The 20,174-nt window shown below is 36.8% G+C and overlaps 2 protein-coding genes across 5 annotated transcripts in view; one reads left to right on the forward strand and one right to left on the reverse strand.

Annotated features, from left to right (window-relative positions):
• The window catches only part of LOC116268841 (putative solute carrier organic anion transporter family member 1B7), a 29,297-nt gene extending 21,760 nt beyond the window's left edge, over nucleotides 1–7,537 (forward strand). The window contains exon 3 of the mRNA XM_031650331.1: nucleotides 6,317–7,537. Coding sequence (XP_031506191.1) covers nucleotides 6,317–6,371 — 55 coding nt within the window. The 3' untranslated portion in view covers nucleotides 6,372–7,537. The remainder of the gene's footprint in view (nucleotides 1–6,316) is intronic.
• A 10-nt stretch (nucleotides 7,538–7,547) lies between these two features.
• The window catches only part of LOC101004941 (solute carrier organic anion transporter family member 1A2), an 80,008-nt gene continuing 67,381 nt past the window's right edge, over nucleotides 7,548–20,174 (reverse strand). For 3 of the 4 annotated variants that reach the window (XM_009180341.4, XM_009180342.4, XM_009180340.4), the window contains exons 13-15: nucleotides 14,048–14,112; nucleotides 13,383–13,500; nucleotides 7,548–8,424 (exon numbers count right to left, since the gene is read on the reverse strand). In XM_009180341.4, the coding sequence (XP_009178605.1) occupies nucleotides 8,205–8,424; nucleotides 13,383–13,500; nucleotides 14,048–14,112 (403 nt within the window). In that variant the 3' untranslated portion in view covers nucleotides 7,548–8,204. The remainder of the gene's footprint in view (nucleotides 8,425–13,382; nucleotides 13,501–14,047; nucleotides 14,113–20,174) is intronic. The other variant, XM_009180343.4, reaches the window with a different exon arrangement.

Raw genomic sequence — 20,174 nt, forward strand, 5'->3', positions numbered from 1 at the left:
TTTGTATTTTTAGTAGAGACGGGTATTCACTATGTTAGCCAGGATGGTCTTGATCTCCTGACCTCATGATCCACCTGCCTTGGCCTCCCAAAGTATTTTTTAACCTTTTTTGAAATTAAAAGTCTATTTTTTCTCAAATTAATATAGACATTCCTGTTCTTTTTTGGTTATTGTTTACCTGTAACTCACCTTCAGTCTATTTGTGTCTTTGCATCTTAAGTGAATTTTTTGTAGACAACATGGAGTTTGTTCATTTTTTTAAACCCATTCTGCCAATCTCTGTCTTTTCATTGGAGAGTGAAATCTATTTAAATTTAAAGTAATTACTGATAAGGAAAGACTTACTTCTGTCATCTTCTTATTTGTTTTATATTGTTTTCTATGTTGCTTTTTTTGTCCCCCCTTTTCTGAATTACTATCTTCTTTTGTGTTTAATTTTTTAGTATTGAAATATTTATATTTCTTTCTCTTTTTTGTGTGTGTATATTGTATAGTTTTTTTGGTGTGATTACATCCTTATTCATTGTGTATACTGTGTGCCCAAAACATAAACTAATGATTTTTTTTTTTCTTTTTCGACAAGGTCTGGGTGTATCACCCAGGCTGGAGTGCAGTGGTGCAATCTCAGTTCACTGAAATCTCTGCCTCCTGGACTCAAGCCATGCTCCCACCTCAGCCTTCTGAGTAGCTGAGACCACAGGTGTGCACTCACATGCCCAGTTAATTTCTGTATTTTTTGTAGAGATGGAGTTTTGCCATGTTTCCCAGGCTGGTCTCAAACTCATGAGCTCAAGTGATCTGCCCACCTCAGCCTCCCAAAGTGCTTGGATTACAGGTGTGAGCCATCCCATCTGGCCACTAATTATTTTGAATACATTAATCTTTTAAATTTCATATAAAACAAAATGTGGAGTTACAAACCAAAATGTCAATATAATTTTTGTATATTACTCTCTTAAAAAATGTAGAAAGTTAAAGTGGAGTTATAAATCATTGTTATAATAATGCTAGCTTTTATGATTGCCCATATATTTACCTTTATTGAGATCTTTATTCCCTCATACAGCTTCACCTTACTGTCCAGCGTCTTTTTATTTCACCTTGCAAGACTCCTGTGAGCATTTCTTTCAGGGAGGGTCTAGTGTTAATGAACTTGCTCAGCTTTTGTTTATCCAGGAGTGTCTTAATTTCTCCTTTACTTTTGAAGGATGATTTTGCCAGAAGTAGAATTATTAGTTCACAGGTTGATTTTTTTCTCTCTTTCAGCATTTTGAATATACTGGCCCACTGTCTTCTTGCCTCCAAAGTTTCTGGTGAGAAATCTGTTACTTTCATTGAGAATCCCTGATACGTGATGAGTCACTTCTCTCTTGCTGCTCTTAAAATTTTCTCTTTGTCTTTGTCTTTCAAAAGACAAAGTGTGGATCTCTTTTAGTTCATTTTACTTGGAGTTTGTTGAGCTTGGATGTTTATATTCATATTAATGATCAGATTCAGGGAGTTTTCAGCTACTGTTTATTCGAATATTCTCTCTTCCTGTTCCTCTCACTCTTCTCCTTCTTGGACTTCCACAATGTGCATGTTGGTCTGCTGAATGGTGTCCCACAAGTCCATTAGGGTCTCTCTACTTTTTCTCAATCTTCTACTCTTCTGTCGCTCAGACTCAGTAATTTCCATTGTCCTGTCTTTAAGTGTACTGATTCTTCTGCCTGCTTGAACCTGCCTTTGAATCCCTCTAGTAAAATTTTCATTCCAGATGTTGTATTTTCAGCTTCAGAAATGTTTCTTTTCAAGTATTCTATTTCTTTGTAGCTATTTCCATTTTGTTTGCACATCATTTTCTTGACTTTCTCCACATCTTTCCTTAGCATATTTAAAAGAGTTGTTTTAAAGTCTTTGTCTGGTAGATGTACCATCAGTCTTTTCTAGGAACAACTCCTGTTGATTTATTTTCTTCCTTTGAATAGGCCATGCATCTCTGTTTCTTTATATGCCTTGTGCCTTTTTTGTTGGAAGCCGGACATTTGAATCTAAAATATACTCTAACTATAAATCAGTTATTTCCCTTCCTTAGGGTTTACTGTTGTTGTTTTTAATACCTGTATGCTGCCTGTGTGCCAGGGATCAGCATAAAGTGTAAACTTGACATCTCTGGTCTTTTCTGAGCTTGTGTCTTTTCCTGGCCACGTTCAGTCCCTTTCTAATTTTCCCCGTGTATACAGTTGCTGTTGAATATCTTAGTCTTTAATGTCTGGCTCCCAAAGGGGGGAAAATAAAAAAAGGAAAGGAGGCAAAGTAGTGCTGGCTCTTTAAATCCTCTGGAAATCACTTCAATTGATGAGGGAGGAGATTGCAACAATGAGGGGAGGTGGAAAAACAATGGCTGCCCATTTATGTGTTTGCATCTTTGTGGTTAGAAGCAGCAACCAACATTCTGAGACCAGCTACCTGAAATTTGAAGAACAGGATGATTTTGCCCACTCTGACCCCCACACACTGCATGCAAGCTGCTCCTGGAACAAGTGACCAGCTGCTTGCCATGGAACTGGCAGTGGGGGATGGGTATTTGCTACTCTGCTAAGGGCTGAAGTTCACCAAAATTAACGTCAATTTATGTTTAACCTTCCCCTGGAAGTTGTAAGCCTTCAATTAGCTCCAGAGTTTCAAAATAGTTACATAAGGCATAATCTACCAATGAATTTGTTGTCTAACTAGGAAGACAGATTTCTGGTGCTCCCTACTCTGCTATCCTCCCAGAATCCTCTAGGACAAATTAGTTTTACATAGAAAATTATTTTTGGAAGTTTCGTCTAAGTTACAATGAAAAAGAGAAATAAAAGCTTGCATTTAAAAAATCTTCAAAGTACTTTATACCTTGTTTTATTTTCTCCTCTCCTTTCTTTCTTCCTATATTCTCTCCTTCCTCCCTTCTGTTCTTCCCTCAAAACTAATTTAGTGCTTTTCCAGTTTGGGGGCCTTTTACATTTGGTGAATTAACCATTTAATTCCTCCAATTCTTTCTTCTTGTCAACCTTTGACCATTTTCCTGTTAACTCTTTCATTGGAAGAAACTGGATGATGAGATTAATTGCTGACTGAGGTTAGGTATTATCATTGGATTCATGTTTCCCATGTTCTCTCCAGCCTTTCTCCCCTTTGCAGGAGGGGAGACAACTGAGATAATTGAAAGTGGAGTATATTTTTGTGACCTCAAGGGAAGAGGAGAAAGGAAGGGACATGGAAGAGAGAAGATATGATTAAGCCAATGTAGACATTGTTAGGAAATTTATTTGCAATTTTTTTTGTTCATTTGTTAAGTAACATCATTCCTTAAATATAAAAGCAATCTTACAGGAATATGCAATAGTGTCTCACACAGAAATGACTCCAAAGCTCTCCTTGAAAGGTTACCCCTTCTGGATTTCATGACCTCTCTTAAGGGTAAGAAGACACCACCAAAGAAGCCTCTGACCACAGGATCATTTGATCATTACTAACTGTACAGGAATATTTACAACAGTAAGACTGTGAAGTTGTGGAGTCTAGAGGGGAAGGGGCAGAAATGTGCAGAGGTGTGGAGAATGGTGACAGTGGAGGCACTGCCCATCTTCCCATGACTCTCTGAAACAGGCACGATGCAGATTGGTTTAGGGGCATGAAGGTGGGTCTGAGCAGGAGAACATGAGGAGAGGAGGGATGGCGGAATTTTATCTGGAGGCTTTCACATGGAGGGAACTTTTGTGTGGTAGCTCGGGTGTATTAAAATAAAACATCAATTGTATGAGCATAATAGACATTCTAGTTCTTCACCAGCTGGGGATCTGTCACCTTATTTCCTAATGAACTCATGTGTTTTTCCACAGGTTGTTTTCACCTGCTACCATTACAGACTGGTCCAGACCTCCTTATCCTTTTGTTTCCCACAGCCTATTTCAGTGCAAGTCCTCATTTCCATGAGACTGTGGGAGAAGAGCATGCATTCTAGGCAGGGTTGGACACAGTGATGGGATGGAATGTGGTCTGACTGGAAAGTCAAGGGATGGATTCCAGGTTTGAGGATGGATTACAGCTGGACGCATTGATGGCTTAAGGCCAGAAAGTAGAAGGTGCTCTCTGTGTTTTGGTCACAGGGGATGCCTTCTAAAGGAGCCCTCTGCACAGGACTGTGTTAACAAATCATCTGCCCTTGATGCTCAAGTTTGTTCCCCCAGCCTAGAAACTTTTGAACATTGGTGTAATTTCTCCATGTTGGGAAGGCTTAGGGGTCGGGAACTTGGCAAAGGACCCAGTTACTCATCCTCTTTTATGCCCCTTGGGATTCTACAGAAAAGCATTCTCTGCTCTCTTCTCCTGGCTAAGGGCTCAGGAGAATTTCCTCAAAGGGGCCTGAAATCTGCACTCTCCAGTTCCTTGGCAGGCAAACAACAGCTTACCCTACTGCCTGCTTACCTCTTTTTCCTTTTCCCCTTGGTAATACATTTGAGGGATCTAAGAATGCCAGAACAGGAATTCTCCGGGCCCAGTAAATAAGAACCATTCTGTCAATTTCTGCATTTTTTGATATAGAAATCATACCCTTTTAACATCTGCAACCTCTTCCACCAGGAGCTTTCTCTGATAATGACCTTGGTTCAAGCAGCATGAGTGATTTTTAGATGGTGTATGTTCAGTCAATGTATGATTTATGCCAGGAGAAGTGGGATAGTACCCTTTTTGGAAGGGCTGCAAAGTCAAATGACTTACATTCTCAAAATGGGGACTCATGAGAGGACCCACAAAGCGGAGGTTCACCTATGAATCAGCCTGTAGCTGATCTAACAGCTCTGGTTACATAACATTCTGGTTACATAACATTTAAAGCTTTTGGTTACAAAACATTTCGAGCTTTTGTTTAATTACTTAGTCTTTGTTTTGTCTTTCTTATTGTTAGTAGAGACATAAGAGAATTTCCATGGAAAATTCCAACTCGGACTCTACTCAGTGTTGAACTGATTTGTTATTCTTAATATATTTATTCAGCTGCAATCCCTAGTGTCCTTTCAGAGGCTGATTAAAAGGCTCTTCTAATATACCAGAAAGACTAAGGGTCTTTACCACTTCATGTGCTGTTACTCAAATTTCTTAAAGTCATCTGAGGAGAAGTTAATGATTTAAGGAGTAGTATTTTTTCAGTGTGGATAAATAATATTTATTTCATAATAATAAATGATTCTGATGGCACTATTTCCACCCACGGAAGTCATTCTGGTTCTGTCTTCATGTCTGTCTACACAATGATCGCCCTTCTGGGAGGAGGAAAATTCCCTTATGTAGAGCTCAACCCCAGCCCTTGAACCTTAAGGGTGTGTGTATTCTGAGGTGTTCAAGCATCTCCCCAATAATGTGGAGATGTAGCAGAAACCCATTTACCTGATATAATGATATCAGACTCCACAAAGCAACATTTCATTGCTTTGAAATAAAAAAATTAATTAAAATAAAACCATAGGTGGATTCACAAAGAAACTGTGTAAGCATTTGTAAATATAGTAATAAATATATTATAATTTTTGAATTATAAGTAATGTATTAAACCACTATTTCTAGTTTCATTAACTTTATACTACCCACAATGTTAAGTAAGAAAATTGCTGACTCTCAACTTCTCACTACCTGTTCTCTTGTTTCTCTTCTCCATATCTGTCTGCTATGCCATTATTTCTACCCTCATGAGACAGTACAAGTGCTCAGAATAAGAACTAAACTCCCAGGCTTCACGTATACCAACAACAGAGGTCATGAGGGATCCCAAAGCCCTCCAACACCCACTTTCTCTGACCTGCTTTCTCCCACTAAGAAGTGTCAAAGGAGAATCCTATGCTTTCAGAGTAAAATGCCATCTCCTCCATGAGGGGATAAAAGTGAGGCCACGGTACTAATTCCATAGCCATGTCTCTCTGGGCCTATGATGCTCCATTGAGGGTGTTCAAGTGGTGAATTGTCCACAAAGTAAGACAGCTTTCTCAGATCACCTCAAATCTATCAATAGGGATAATGAATGGGCCTCAGGAGCTTGAGTAAGTTTTGCTTATTCAGTTTTCTTCCATGACAAGAGGTCACCAGGGAGCCCAGTCACCACCTCGCCTAATTTTGACACTCACAATTTCACCAACACTGTCTGCCTTGAATCCATAAGAACTAACCTCATTATGTGCTCTGCTCCCATTTATGTCAGTCACCTAAATAGCCAGAATTCCACGCTATCTCTCATTCTCCTTCTTCTAATTTCCATAAGTCTAACTTCCATATACCTCCTATTCGCTTCTTTTTATCTCAGATTCCAGTTCAGAAATGAGCATTCTCTTCATCATCGCACACTCAGCAAAATCTGATTCCCCCAAAACCTTCGCATGCAGTGGCTGTTTACTTTTTCTTACTGCTCTGTGAATATAGGTAAGTCTTTTCTCCTTGTTTTAGGTTCCCGGTCATTCTTCTCACTTCCTCATACCACAAAGGAAATGACTCCAAATTTCATGTCATCAGATCTTAACACGATATCTCACTGCTGCAGTCATACCTACATCAAAGTTAAACTCCCCCTTTCCAATGATTTTAGTTCCTCTCTCTTGTTTCAAGGCCAGTCTCAGCTTGAACCTTGGTTATTTTTAATACGCCCTGAGTTGAAGTCTCAAACTTCAGGAAACTGAAACTTAACTTTTCATCCTTCCCCTTAAACCTGTTCTATACAGCCTTTCTCTTCTCAGTCGCTTTATTTTTTCATGTGATGCATCCGATCATTTGGGAAATCGTATTAACCTGTAAAGCATCTGTACAAAGTCCTTCAGTTAACTGACCTGCTTTCTGTCCAGCTGTCAACTCACACTCTGAACTGGCAACTCAGTTTCACACTTCCATTCCAGGCTCCTTCTAGGTGTATTCTGTATTTCAGCTTCCTCCATTCTGTTGTATCCCTGCAGACACTCCCCGTTTATAGCACACATACATAACCATAATATATGGACACCCACTTCTCCCACCCTTCCTCACTCCATTATCTTCATCCATTAGGGATTTATGTCATTCTTAAATATTGAGTGTCATTTCAACAGGAAGGAGAATAAGGAGTAGACAAATAGGTATTTGTCTGTTCATTCTACCCTCTTTTACCAGAAGCCTATATTAATCAGTAAGTCCTCTTCTATATCTAAAATCCTTCCATTTTTAATTTTATCCATAATTTACAAAATAATAATATAAGTAGATTTAGCTTTTAATATGCACCTTAGCCTTTATTAAACTCTGTTTCATAACAGAAGCTATTGTCTAAGATTATTTTTGGAAAATTAGTGTTTGTGTTCTACCTTAGGACACAATGGGTGGTATAAACATTGGTCTAAAGAGTCCTGAGTCTCAGAAAGTGGCTCTTTGACAATATCTGACATTACAAACAGACTTGAAGAGCTGGATTTTTTATAACATTGTCCTTTCATCCTTTGATTCAGACACTTGCTTTTAAGAAAGACTTTAGTCACCAGATTTGAATTGCTGAAAAAAAAAATCCAACAATCTTTGCCTCATGATTTTTTAATAACCTACTTAAGTTTGTCAGTACGCTGTACAAATTGATCAAACATATGAGTAACAAAGACGAGAAAAAATTGAAAGCAGGAAGGTATATTTATGACTAATCTATTATATAGGAGTCATGCCTAGAATAAACAGAAGAGTTAAAGAACGATTCCTAAATAGAATAAGATGTAGGCTTCTCTCACATGGAAGTGATAAACTTGAATAAAATACTTAAATCTTCACATAACAGAATGAGAATTTAGGCCTCTGAATAATTCCAGTATCTCACACAAATTCAGTGGAATTAAATAGGTTTTCATAACAGAAAATTTTTAGAACTATTAGTAGAAGGAGATGTAGGAAGTAGACCCTTACTTTGATGAATTAAGAGAAATTGCTGTTTCAACATAAAAATAAAGCTGGCTCTAAGAATCTTCTTTAGGGGGCCATTATAAATAACCCTCCTAGGAAAACTCAAGTGTTATTGATATCTTGGAAATATCATTAGTGAACATTTTATTATTTTGAGCTAAGAATTTTTTTTTCAGGTTCTTAAAGACAAGAAAAAGTTATCTATAGTACCTCTGTTGATTTTTAAAATAATTAAGTTGTACAGCACGTTCTCCAATTCCGAAAAAAGTAATATAATAGGGCAATTACAATTTAGTTTTCAATTCATCATCATTCAAAACCGTGGACTTTTGGTACATATCTTTGCACTCATTTTTCTTCCCTTTGACTTTTGTCTCTATCAGCTCGGTTCCTGAAGAGGCATTTTCACCAGGTAGATGATACTTCCTCAAAAGAATTAGGATGATTAAGGCTGGAACAAAGCTTGATCCTCTTAATGCTGCCGGCAATCCAAGGTAGATGTATCTATTTTTTTAAAGTTAAAACATATTAAATATTACATAGACAGTGTGGTTAGTGCAAACTAAATTTGTATATCTTTATATTTTATTATGATAAAAACAGCAGCTGATACTTTTGCATGCTGATCTTATATAAGCAACTTTACTAAACTCTCTTATTAATTTCAGTATTTGTTAAAATGTTTATGTTGGCCGGGAGCGATGGCTCACGCCTGTAATCCCAGCACTTTGGGAGGCCGAGGCGGTTGGATCACGAGGTCAGGAGATCGAAACCATCCTGGTTAACACGGTGAAACCCCGTCTCTACTAAAAATACAAAAAATTAGCCAGGCGCGGTGGCGGGCGCCTGTAGTCCCAGCTACTCGGGAGGCTGAGGCAGGAGAACGGCTTGAACCCGGGAGGCGGAGCTTGCAGTGAGCCGAGATTGCGCAACTGCACTCCAGCCTGGGCGACAAGAGACAGACTCCGTCTCAAAAAAAAAAAAAAAATGTTTTATGTATTTTAAAAAATTTCCTATTGAGAAAATCCAAATTTATTTTCATCTTTTCTAATGTTTTGTTTTTGTTGTTATAACTAGCTTTTCATTGAATAGGATCTTCACCTCAAAATTAATACTGATAGTGATAGCAGTGAATAGTATTTAGTAAGAATGCTTCCAAAGAATCATCATGAATTAAAATATATACTCTTGTGAGAGTTTCTTTAGATGACCTTGATCAGATTAAGGAAGTTATTTTCTATTATGAGCTTGCTCAAAGTTTTAATCATGAATGTGCATAATATAGCCAAATAACTTTTCTGCTTGTAGTCGGAAGAGTATCCAAGGTTTTCTACCTTCATTGTATTAATTAGTGTCTATTACACCAATAGATTTTCTGATGTCGACCTATCTTTGCATGCTTAAAATAAACTGTATTTGTAATTTTTACACATTATTAAATTCAATTTATCAATTTTTATGTAGAATTTTTGCATGTATAAGATTAGCCTACAAATTTTTTTCTTGTACTGAACTTGTCCAGTGTGATTATTAAGATTGTACTAGCTTTATGAAATGAATTACAAAATTTTCCCTTTTTCTGAGAATAACTTGCATAATTTACGAATGAATCATCAGTTCATTGTAGGTTTTATCAGACTCTCCTAAAAAGCATCTGAACTTGGTACCTTTGGCAGATGAGCATTTTTGAAGAATTTACATTTTTAAGTAACTATAAAAATATTCATGTTTCTATAGATTTATAATAAAATCTAGTAATATATAATTGTCTAGAAAAATATATATTTAATATGTTTCTAAATTGTTATATCTAAAATCCCTATGTAAGTATTATAATATCTGTACTTATATTACCTTTTTCATCCTTAATGATGTTTTATTTGTGCCTCCTCTCTTTCTTTATTTGCCGTTCCACAGTATTGTTATTAGTAATACCTTTGCAACTTTACAAAAACATAGCTCTTTACTTTCTGATTCCCTCTATGGTATATAGTCTATTTATTAATTTCTGCTTCTCATTTTTATATTTCTACTTCTAAAATTTGCTTTTATTATGAAACATTACTAGGATTCAGAAAAAAATGGACACCAGTGATTGGATTTAAGGTCTACTGCAATCCAGTATAACCTCATTTTAACTTAACTAATTCCACTCGTAAATGCTCTATTTGCAAATAAGTTCACATTGTGAAGTTCTGAGTGAACATCAAATTTTGAGGAACACTAAACCCTGTACAAGGTGTTTTGCCTCATTAATTGGATTAAAGCATTGAATCTGGATTTAGTCTCTTGACTTAGAAGTACCTTATTCTTCTTTTGGAAGCTGATACCAGAAACCACTGCCCATTTTGAGACATAGAGCCTGTGAATTCAGCTTTGTTTACTCCTTTATGTTTCTGTTTAATTTCTGAAAAATCAGATGTTTAGGATGATGTTTTCATTGTCTTTTAACCAAGATATGTCTCTTTTGAATTTTAAAAATATATTGTATCATTTATTCTTGTTTGAGATAGGAAATATATCAATATGTAAATTATTGAGGCATTTATCAGGTCGTTCTACATCATTTGTATATATTTTATTGTTCTTTTTCTAAATTCTAAGTTCATTAATTTTCAGCCTTTTACATGTAAATGTGTATATGTATATATTTACATACATATTGTATTTTATACATATGTGTATATAAACATATATACCTATGTGTATATATGTGAATATGTATTTCATATGTATATTTATATATGTAATACATCTATATATGTAAATATACATTATTTATATACATATGTAAATAAACATGTATATATGTACTTATATGTATGTATTAATATACATATTTATATACATATATTTGTACATATGCAAACATACACATATGTGTATATATATTTATACATTTAAAGCTCTAAAAATCCCTTTGATTACTGGTTAGTTTGGCTTCATCCCACAAGTTTTCTTATTCAGTGCTTTCATTGACATAGAGTTCTAATTATTTAATTATGTTTATTGTAATTTATTCTTTTAACCATGAGTAATTTAAGATTGCATTTTTTTACTACTTTTCAAACATTTGAGGTTTGGGCATCTTTTATTATAGGCTTTCATCTCCATTGCATTGTGAACAGAAAACAGGATTTATGTGGTATCAATACTTTTTTTTAACTTTTTAGTGGCATAGGTGCTGGTATTTGGGTTAACAATTATCCATGTATTCATGTAGATATAGATACAGATGTATTATAGATTCATATAGATTATATATATTCATTTACATTTATCTGTATATTCGATTACTCTTGTACAATTTGAAGTTGAAATATACTGTATCCTCACTCATTTTCATCTGTGTTTAATATTCATTTGTGGCACAAGTATATCGAAATTTTCCATTCTGTAGAATTCTTCTTATAATTTTATAAGTTTTTATTTTGCATATTTGAGGTTATGTTGATAGATTTACATAGGTTCATAATTTTTCTATATTTTTGTCGTGTTTTCCTTTTATTATTAAGTAATATCCCTGTTTAATCCTATTAATTTTTTCCCTTTAACTTATACTGTGTTTAAATCATTAATATAACTACAGAAGTTGATTTAGTATGTGTCTGGTATCTTTTTAAAACCTTATCTTCAATCATTTTATATTTTTGATCTGTCTCTTATAAACAACATATAGTTCAAATTTTGAAAAGTCCAGTATAAAAATTGCTATCTTTTAACAAGCAAGTGTAACCAATTTGCAAAATCACTTAGGCTTGTTTTTTAACTTACTTGTGTGGAGTTTTTTCTTAAGAATTACCACTATTGCATTTTCTCCCCTTCTATTGGTTGAAATAAATCAAATTAATCATTTTTACCTTTTCTGCAAAATTTAAAGGTAATCAGAAGTTTGTTATCAAGAATTGTAAAAGAGTCTAAGATTTTACTTCATTTGTAAGTTAACAGGCTAGCCTGCCATAGTTTCAAGGATGCTAACAGAAGATACAAGACTCGTAGGTCGGGGACAAAGGACTTTTTTTCATTCGCAACACAGCAGTCAGCGCAAACTTCATTTTCAGGTTGGTTTTCCTTACCCTCCATGTCCCAAAGTGGTGAGACAGAGGGAGAACCAGGTAAACGTTGTACACACGGTGGATTTGGGCCACAGTTAGAAAGTCCTGAATTTAGGAAACCCCAATCTTTTAAATGGGCTTCAAAAAAATCTGCCCAAACTTTGCCCCAGAGGGAGACATTTTCTTATCATCATGAACAACAAACTACCTGCCCTCTGTCCTTGAGAGAGACACTATTTATATCTTCTAGGTCATTTACTGTTCCAACATCCTTGAAAATATAGTCCAGAAAAAATGCTGTCAGTGCCCCTGCTAACAAGAAAAGCAGAAATGTAATGTAGGGGTCCATGGAGAATTGTCTACCAACAATATTTACCCTTATTTCCAGAATATCTTGGCTTCTGGTAGATTTTCTCATGGATACACCATTTCATTGACCAGTCTAATTGGTCTGACTAACAGAGAATGGAGCCAAGTCTGTTTAATGTGTCTCAAGCACCATTTGATTCAGGATACTATCAACAAGAATCCAAGCAGCAGGATGAGACCAACCCTCAATAGCGATCCTTGGAGTTCCTCAACTGTGGTAGAAATCTACTGCATACATAGCATGTAGCTGAGCTTCCCTCAACATCACTCCTGGGGAGCTCTGGGGGAAACGGGAATGGATGCAGAGATGAATCTCCTGCTCTCTGCTCTCCCCATATTTCTTGATATATGTCCTTTTGCTGATCAAGACAAATATCTTAGAATGCTATAAACAATGGTAAATTGTTTTATACTGAATAAAGTAGCTTTATTATTGCCCCCATCAAGAGAAGTTAATTCAAATTTAAACAAAACTCAAATTTCCTATTGAAAAAGAAGATGAAAATAGAAAGAACAAAGAGTTTTATTCAAAATTAGACTTGTATTTGCCAAGGAGAAGGCATTAGGAGACATGAAGAAGATTGTTTCAGCAAAGTTTAAAGAGGGAGAAAAGATATGATTTTGGAGACCAGAGACGTGGTGAGAGGAAGTGAGGCTTCAGACTCGTGACATGATAAAATCATGCAGGATAAAACAAAGAGCCTTTAGAGATCAATATAAATTGGACAGGCATCCATGGTATATATACAACCATTACCTTCAATATTGTGTTGACTCTAAGAATTTAACAAACAACACTTTGAAAGCCAAGGTTGGGGAAGCCATGTATGCTTATATTTACCAAGCACTTGAGAAATAATGGGAAAATACAATTCTAGTATGCAAATAAGGAATGGAGATATAACATCAGTATCTCTTCTGGAAATAAACACAAAAGTATTCTTTTCACTTGACAAAAAAAAAAGTTAGGTATGAATGGTGCTGTGTTATGCATAGTCTATGCTTATAAAACAATTTTAAACCCATTATTATCTTTACCTGAAGGTGGTGGAATCATATATCCTGCATGCCCCTGACTCACCACATTTCAAAGTTCCCCAGTGTAAACATGTGGAATCCATTAAAGCGCCAAAATATATAGGTGCAGGAATGCCAGCTGCAATTAACAGGGAAAGAAAGAGCTATCAACAAGAATTAAGATACTTGATTTATTTGGAAATATTTTGATTTTCTTTATTTGTACTGCAAAGTTTATCAAAACATAAATCTAATGGTCTAAATTTTATTTTTAGAAATGAGTTACTCTTACTGTAAAGTTTCTAAATTATTAAAAAATAAGTAATCTTATAAGTAAAAAATTATGCAGCATAATTATTAGTAGGGTAAAACATTCAATTAAAGATTCTGAACTTCATATATTTTCTTAAATGTTTTGGGCCTATTATATGTACATTTTATTTGGGCAGAGCATTTTCTTTCATTTTATTTTCAAATCTTCAAAGAATAGTGTAATTAAGGTCAGACAGGGCCTTTTCAAGTAAAAGAGATGCTCTATCTCTTTGTGTGCTGCATTCTCATATTTATAACGTGCTTTTTACATACAGAAGGGACACTTGCTAGACTGTTTTTCTGAAATAATTATCTTGTTTATCTAGTATTTAATATTGTTCCGATAGGATGTGGAAAAAAATGACTATTTTTACCAAATACTCTTGTGCAAAATGTATGTAATCCCACACCAAGGGACTTCTCTTCAGATTTCATACACCTGAAAAGTAAATAAGTTTGTAAATAAAAGAAAAATAAAGATTTAAAACTATCATACTGTCTTGAAAAGGCCGGTTGTAAGCTAGTCACACATAATGAACATTCAAAATTTTACTTTCATGCTCACTTATTGGTTATTCAGGGCTTTATTATCCAGCTGGTAGCCTACACAGGAGCCCATTTCTGGTTACTGACACTTCACCTATCACTTTTTCTTATTAATACCTATTTTATTAGTCGGGCACGGTAGCTCATGCCTGTAATCCCCCAGCACTTTGGGAGGCCAAAGCAGACGGATCACCTGAGGTCAGGAGTTCGAGAGCAGCCTGATCAACATGGTGAAACCCTGTCTCTACTAAAAATATGAAAAATTAGCTGGGTATGGTGGTGGGTGCCTGTAATCCTAGCTACCTGGGAGGCTGAGACAGGAGAATCACTTGAATCTGGGAGGCAGAGGTTGCAATGAGCTGAAATTGTGTCACTGCACTCCAGCCTGGGTGACAGAGCTACACTCCATCTCAAAAAAAAAAAGAAATTGTTTTTAATAACACGGAAACTAGATACACTAAAAATCTACAGTAAGAATAATAATAAATTTTATACAGTTCTTATTAAAATTAGAAAAGAACAAGAATACTCACTATCACAACTATAGTTAAATAAATCTTGGAGGTTTAAATTTATGCTACAAGAGAATTTTAGAAGTCTAAGATGTGTAAGGTTTGGAAGTGAAAAGACAAAACTTGTCATATTTGCACATTGAAAAACTTACATAGAAAACCTAACAAAATCAACAAATTATTAGAACAAATAAGAAGGATGCTGGATAAAAAGCAAATTTTTAAAAACAGCAGCACTCCTCTAAACCAGCAATAACCAACTAGAAAATATAAGAGAAAACAATACCACACATATCCATATATACCAATCTTTACTTATGTGCAGCGATGATAGAGATAGAGATAAATATGGACACACACACACAGACCTATCTGTCCAAAATAGTGCAAAATTTATATTTATAAGGGAGGGGTAGAGCAAGGAGCTAAATAGAAAACTCCATCAATCATCCCTCCTGAAGGAACACCAAATTTAACAACTATCTACATACAAAGAAACACCTTTGTACGAATAAAAAGTCAGGTGAGCACTCACAATACCTGGTTTTAACTTCATATCACAGAAAGAGGAACTGAAGAGAGCAGGAAAAATGGTCTTGAATTGCCAACGCCAGCCCTCCCATCCCCCAGCAGTGGCCACATGGCATGGAGAGGGAATCTGTGCACTTGGGAGAGGGAGAATGCAGTGATTCTGAGACTTCATTAAATCCCGTGCTGCTCTGTCACAGTGGAAAGCAAAACCAAGCTAAACTCAGCTGATTCTTACCCATGGAGGGAGCATTTAGACTAGCCATCGCCAGAAAGTAATCACCCAGCCCCACAGTTAGAACTTGAGTTTCACCAAGCCTCGCCACCATGGGCAAACGTGCTCTCCCTAAATAAACTTGAAAGCCAGGCTAGGCTGCAAGGACTACAACTCCTAGGCAAGTTCTAGTGCTGAGCTGGGTTCGGAGTCAATGAACTTGGGGGTCCCAGCCAGGGAAGCTACTGAGACACCAGCCAGGGAAGCTAATGAAGTGCTTGTGCCACCCTTCACCCAACCCCAGGCAGCACAGCTTGTGGCTCCAAAAGAGAATCCTTCCTTCCACTTGAGGAGAGAGGAGGAATAAGTAAAGAGGACTTTGTCTTGCATCTGTGATACCAACTCAGCCACAGTAGGATAGGGCACCGGGAAGGGTCATGAGGTACCCATTCCAGGCCCCAGCTCTTGGGTGGCATTTCTAGACAAACCCTGGACCAGAAGGGAACCTGCTGTCTTGAAGAGAAGGACTCAGTACTGGCAGGATACATCACCTACTGGCTAAAGAGCCCTTGGGGCCTGAATAACCAACAGCTATACTCAGGTAGTATGCCATGGGCCCCAGGTGAGACTCGGGTGTGCTGTATTTAGATGAGACTCAGCACATTCAGAGCTGTAGTGGCTGTGGGGAGAGACTCTTCCTGTTTGAGAAAAGCATAGGCACAGGGGGCAAAGGGAATTCTGTCTTGCATCTTAGGTAACAGCTCAGCCACAGTGGGATAGGACAGTGGTTTCTAAACCTTTTGCACCAGGGACTGGTTTTGTGGAACACGATTTTTCCACTGACCAGGCAGGAGTCGGGGATGATTTTGGATGAAACTCTTCCACCTCAGATCATCAGGCGTTAGTTAGATTCTCATAAGGAGTGCGCAGCCTAGATCCCTCACATGTGCATTTCACAATAGGGTTCACGTTCCTATGAGAATCTAATGCTACAGCTGATCTGACAGGAGGCGGAGCTGAGGGGGTAATGCTCGCTGCTCCCTCCTGCTGTGAGGCCAGACTCCTACCAGGCCAGGGTCTGGTAATATTCTGTGGCCCAGTTTGGGTAGGGACCCCAGGGATAGAGCACCAAGCACATTTTTGCAGTCCCAGATTCTGGGCCTTGGTTCTTGGATGGCATTTCTGAACCTGCCCTTCTGGGCCACAGGAGAGCCAACTGCCCTGAAGGGTGAGTCCTGGCCTGGCAGCATTCACACAGGCTGGCTAAAGGACTCTAGTGCCTTAAGTAAACATCAGTGGTGGCCCGGGCAGTATTCCCTGTGGGCCTGTGGTGGTGGTGGTGGCCATGGGGTGGGGCTCCTCTGACTTTGGAAAGGGGAGAGAAGAGTAAAAAGGTGTTTCTGATAGTCTGAGTGCCACCTCAGCCACACTAGAATAGAATACAAGGTAGATTTGTATGATTTTTTACCCATCCCAGGCTCCTGGATGGCATCTCTGGACCTTTCTGGGGACTGGGAAAACTCACAGCTCTGAAGGGAAAGACAAAAACATGACTGGATTACCACTGGCTGATTGTAGAGTTGGGCCTTGAACAAACGTAGGTGGTAGCCAGGTAGAGGTAACAGAGGGTCTTGGGTGAGATTAGTGCTGTGCTGGATTCCAATGTAACACAGCACAGTCCCAGAGGTGGTGGCCACAGGGGTGTTTGCGTCACCCTACCCCCAGTTCCAGGCAGCTTAGCACAGACAGACTCCATTTGTTTGGGAGAAACTAAGGCAAAAGAACAAGAATCTCTGCCTGGTAATCCAGAGAATTCTTTTGGATCTTGTCCAAGACCTCCAAAGTGGTAACTCTATGAGTCTACATGAACCACAGCATTACTGGGCTTGGGGGCCCAAGTCCTTTTGAATACCTGGAAAGCCTGCTCAAGAAGGATGGCACAAACAAACCCAGACTATGAAGACTCTGATAAATGCCTAATTCATCAATACCCAGATACCAACAAACATTGACAAGCATGAGGAACATACAGGAAAACATGACTTCACCAAAGGAACTAAACAAGGCAGCAGGGACCAATCCTGGAGAAAGAGAGATATGTGACCTTTCAGATTGAGAATTCAAAATGGCTATTTTGAGGAAACTCAAAGAAATTCAAGATAATACAGATAAAAAATTCAGAACACTATCAGATGAATTTTACAAAGAGGTTGACATAAAAAAAAAGAATCAAGCAGAAATTCTACAGTTAAAAAACTGCAATGACATACTAAAGAATGCCTCAGAATGTCTTAATAGCAGAATTTATCAAGCAAAAGAAAGATTTAGTGAGCTTGAAGATAGGCTATTTGAAAATATACAGTAAGGGATACAAAAGAAAAAAGAAATAAAAAAGAGTGAAGTGCACCTTAATGATCCACAAAATAGTCTCTAAAGGGCAAATCTAATAGTTATTTGCCTTAAAGAAAAGGTAGAGAAAGAGATAGGAGTAGAAAGATTATTCAAAGGGATGACAACAGAGAACTTCCCAAACCAAGAGAAAGTTATTGATATCCAAGTGCAAGAAGATTATAGAACACTAAGCAGATTTAACCCAAAGAAGATCACCTCAAGGAATTCAATAAATCCCCCAAGGTCATGTATAAATAAACAATTCTCAAAGCAGCTAGAGAAAAGAAGTGACTAACATACAATGGAACTGCAATACAACTGGCAGCAGACTTTTCAGGCGAAACCTTACAAGCCAGGAGAGAGTGGCATGACATATTTAAAGTGCTTAAGGAAAAAACTTTTACCTTTATATCTGGTGAAAATATCCTCCAAACAAAAAGAAGAAATAAAGATTTTCCCAGACAAGCAAACGCTGAGGGAGTTCATCAATACCAGCCCATGCTATCAGAAATGCTAAAGGGAGTACTTCAATCAGAAAGGAAAGGATGTTGATGAGCAATGAGAATTCATCTGAAGGTACAAAGATCACTGGAAATAGTAAGTAAGCAGAAAAATGCAGAATATTATAACACTGTGACTGTGATGTATAAACTACTCTTAACTAGAAAGACTAAAAGATGAACTAACCAAAAATATTAACAACTTTTCAAGACATAGATAGTACAATAAAATAGAAATAGAAATAACAAAATGTTAAAAATCAGGGGGACAAAGTTAAAATGTAGAGGTTTTTTTTAGTTTTCTTTTTGCTTATTAGTTTCTTTATGCAAGCAGTTTTAATGTATTCTCATCTAAAAAAATGGGTTATAAGATAGTATTTGTAAGCCTCATGGTAACCTCAAATCAAAAAACATACAATGGATACACAAAAAATAAAAAAGCAAGAAATTAAAGCATACCACTAGAGATAATCACCTTCACTGAAAGGAAGAAAAAAAGGAAGAAGAGAAAACCAGAAAACAAATAACAAAATGGCAGCAGTAAGACCTTTCTTATGAATAAGAATATTGAATGTAAATAGACTAAACTCTCCAATAAAATGACATAAAGTAGCTGAATGGATTTTAAAAAATACCCAATAATCTGTTGTCTACTAGAAACACATGTCACTCATAAAGACAGAGACACAGAAAATAAAGGGATGAAAAAGATATTCCATGCTGATAGAAACCAAAAAAGAGCAGGAGTAACATTCTTATACCAGACAAAATAGATTTTAAGACAAAAACTGTAAGAAGAGACAAAGAAGATCATTATAAAAGGATAAAAGGATTAATTAAGCAAGAGGACATAAAAGTTATAAATATGTATTCACCCAACATTGAAGCACCAGATAGATATATAAAGCAAAAGAGAGAGATAGAGCCTAATACAATAATAGCTGAAGAATTCAACACCTCACTTTCAGCATTGGACAGAACTTCCAGACCCCCCCTCCAAAAATCAACAAAGAAACATTGGATTTAATCCAAATTATAGACCAAAAGAACCTAATAAATATTTACAGAACATTTTATCCAATGGCTACAGAATACAAATATGAATCCAGCACATGGATCATTCTCAAGGATAGACCATATGTTAGCTCACAAAACAAGTCTTACAACATCCAAAAAAACTGAAACAGTATCAAGTATCTTCTCTGACCACAAACTACAAATCAATAACAAGAGGAATTTTGAAAACTATACAAACACATGGAAATTGAGCAATATGCTCCTGAATGACCAGTGGGTCGATGAAAAACTTAAGAAGAAAATTTAAAAATTTCTTAAATAATAATGGAAACACAACATACCAAAACTCATGGGATACAGTGAAAGTGGTACTAAGAAGGAAGTTTATAACTATAAATGCCTACATCAAAAAAGAAGAAAAACTTTAAATAAACAACCCAATAGGCTGGGTGTGGTGGCTCACACCTGTAATCCCAGCACTTTGGGAGGATGAAGTGGGTGGATCACAAGGTCAGGGGATCAAGACCATCTTGGCCAACATGGTGAAACCCTGTCTCTAATAAAAATACAAAAATTATCTCGACGTGGTGGTGTGAGCCTGTAGTCCCAGCTTCTCAGGAGGCTGAGGCAGAAGAATCGCTTAAACGTGGGAGGCGAAGGTTGCAGTGAGCTGAGATTGCACCACTGCACTCCAACCTAGGCGACAGACTGAGACTCCGTCTCAAAAAAAAGAAAGAAAAAATAATAATAATAATGCATATTAAAGAATTAGAAAAGCAAGAGCAAACCAAAC

This window comes from Papio anubis, chromosome 9 (assembly GCF_008728515.1).
Source record: "Papio anubis isolate 15944 chromosome 9, Panubis1.0, whole genome shotgun sequence".
Taxonomy (NCBI): domain Eukaryota; kingdom Metazoa; phylum Chordata; class Mammalia; order Primates; family Cercopithecidae; genus Papio; species Papio anubis.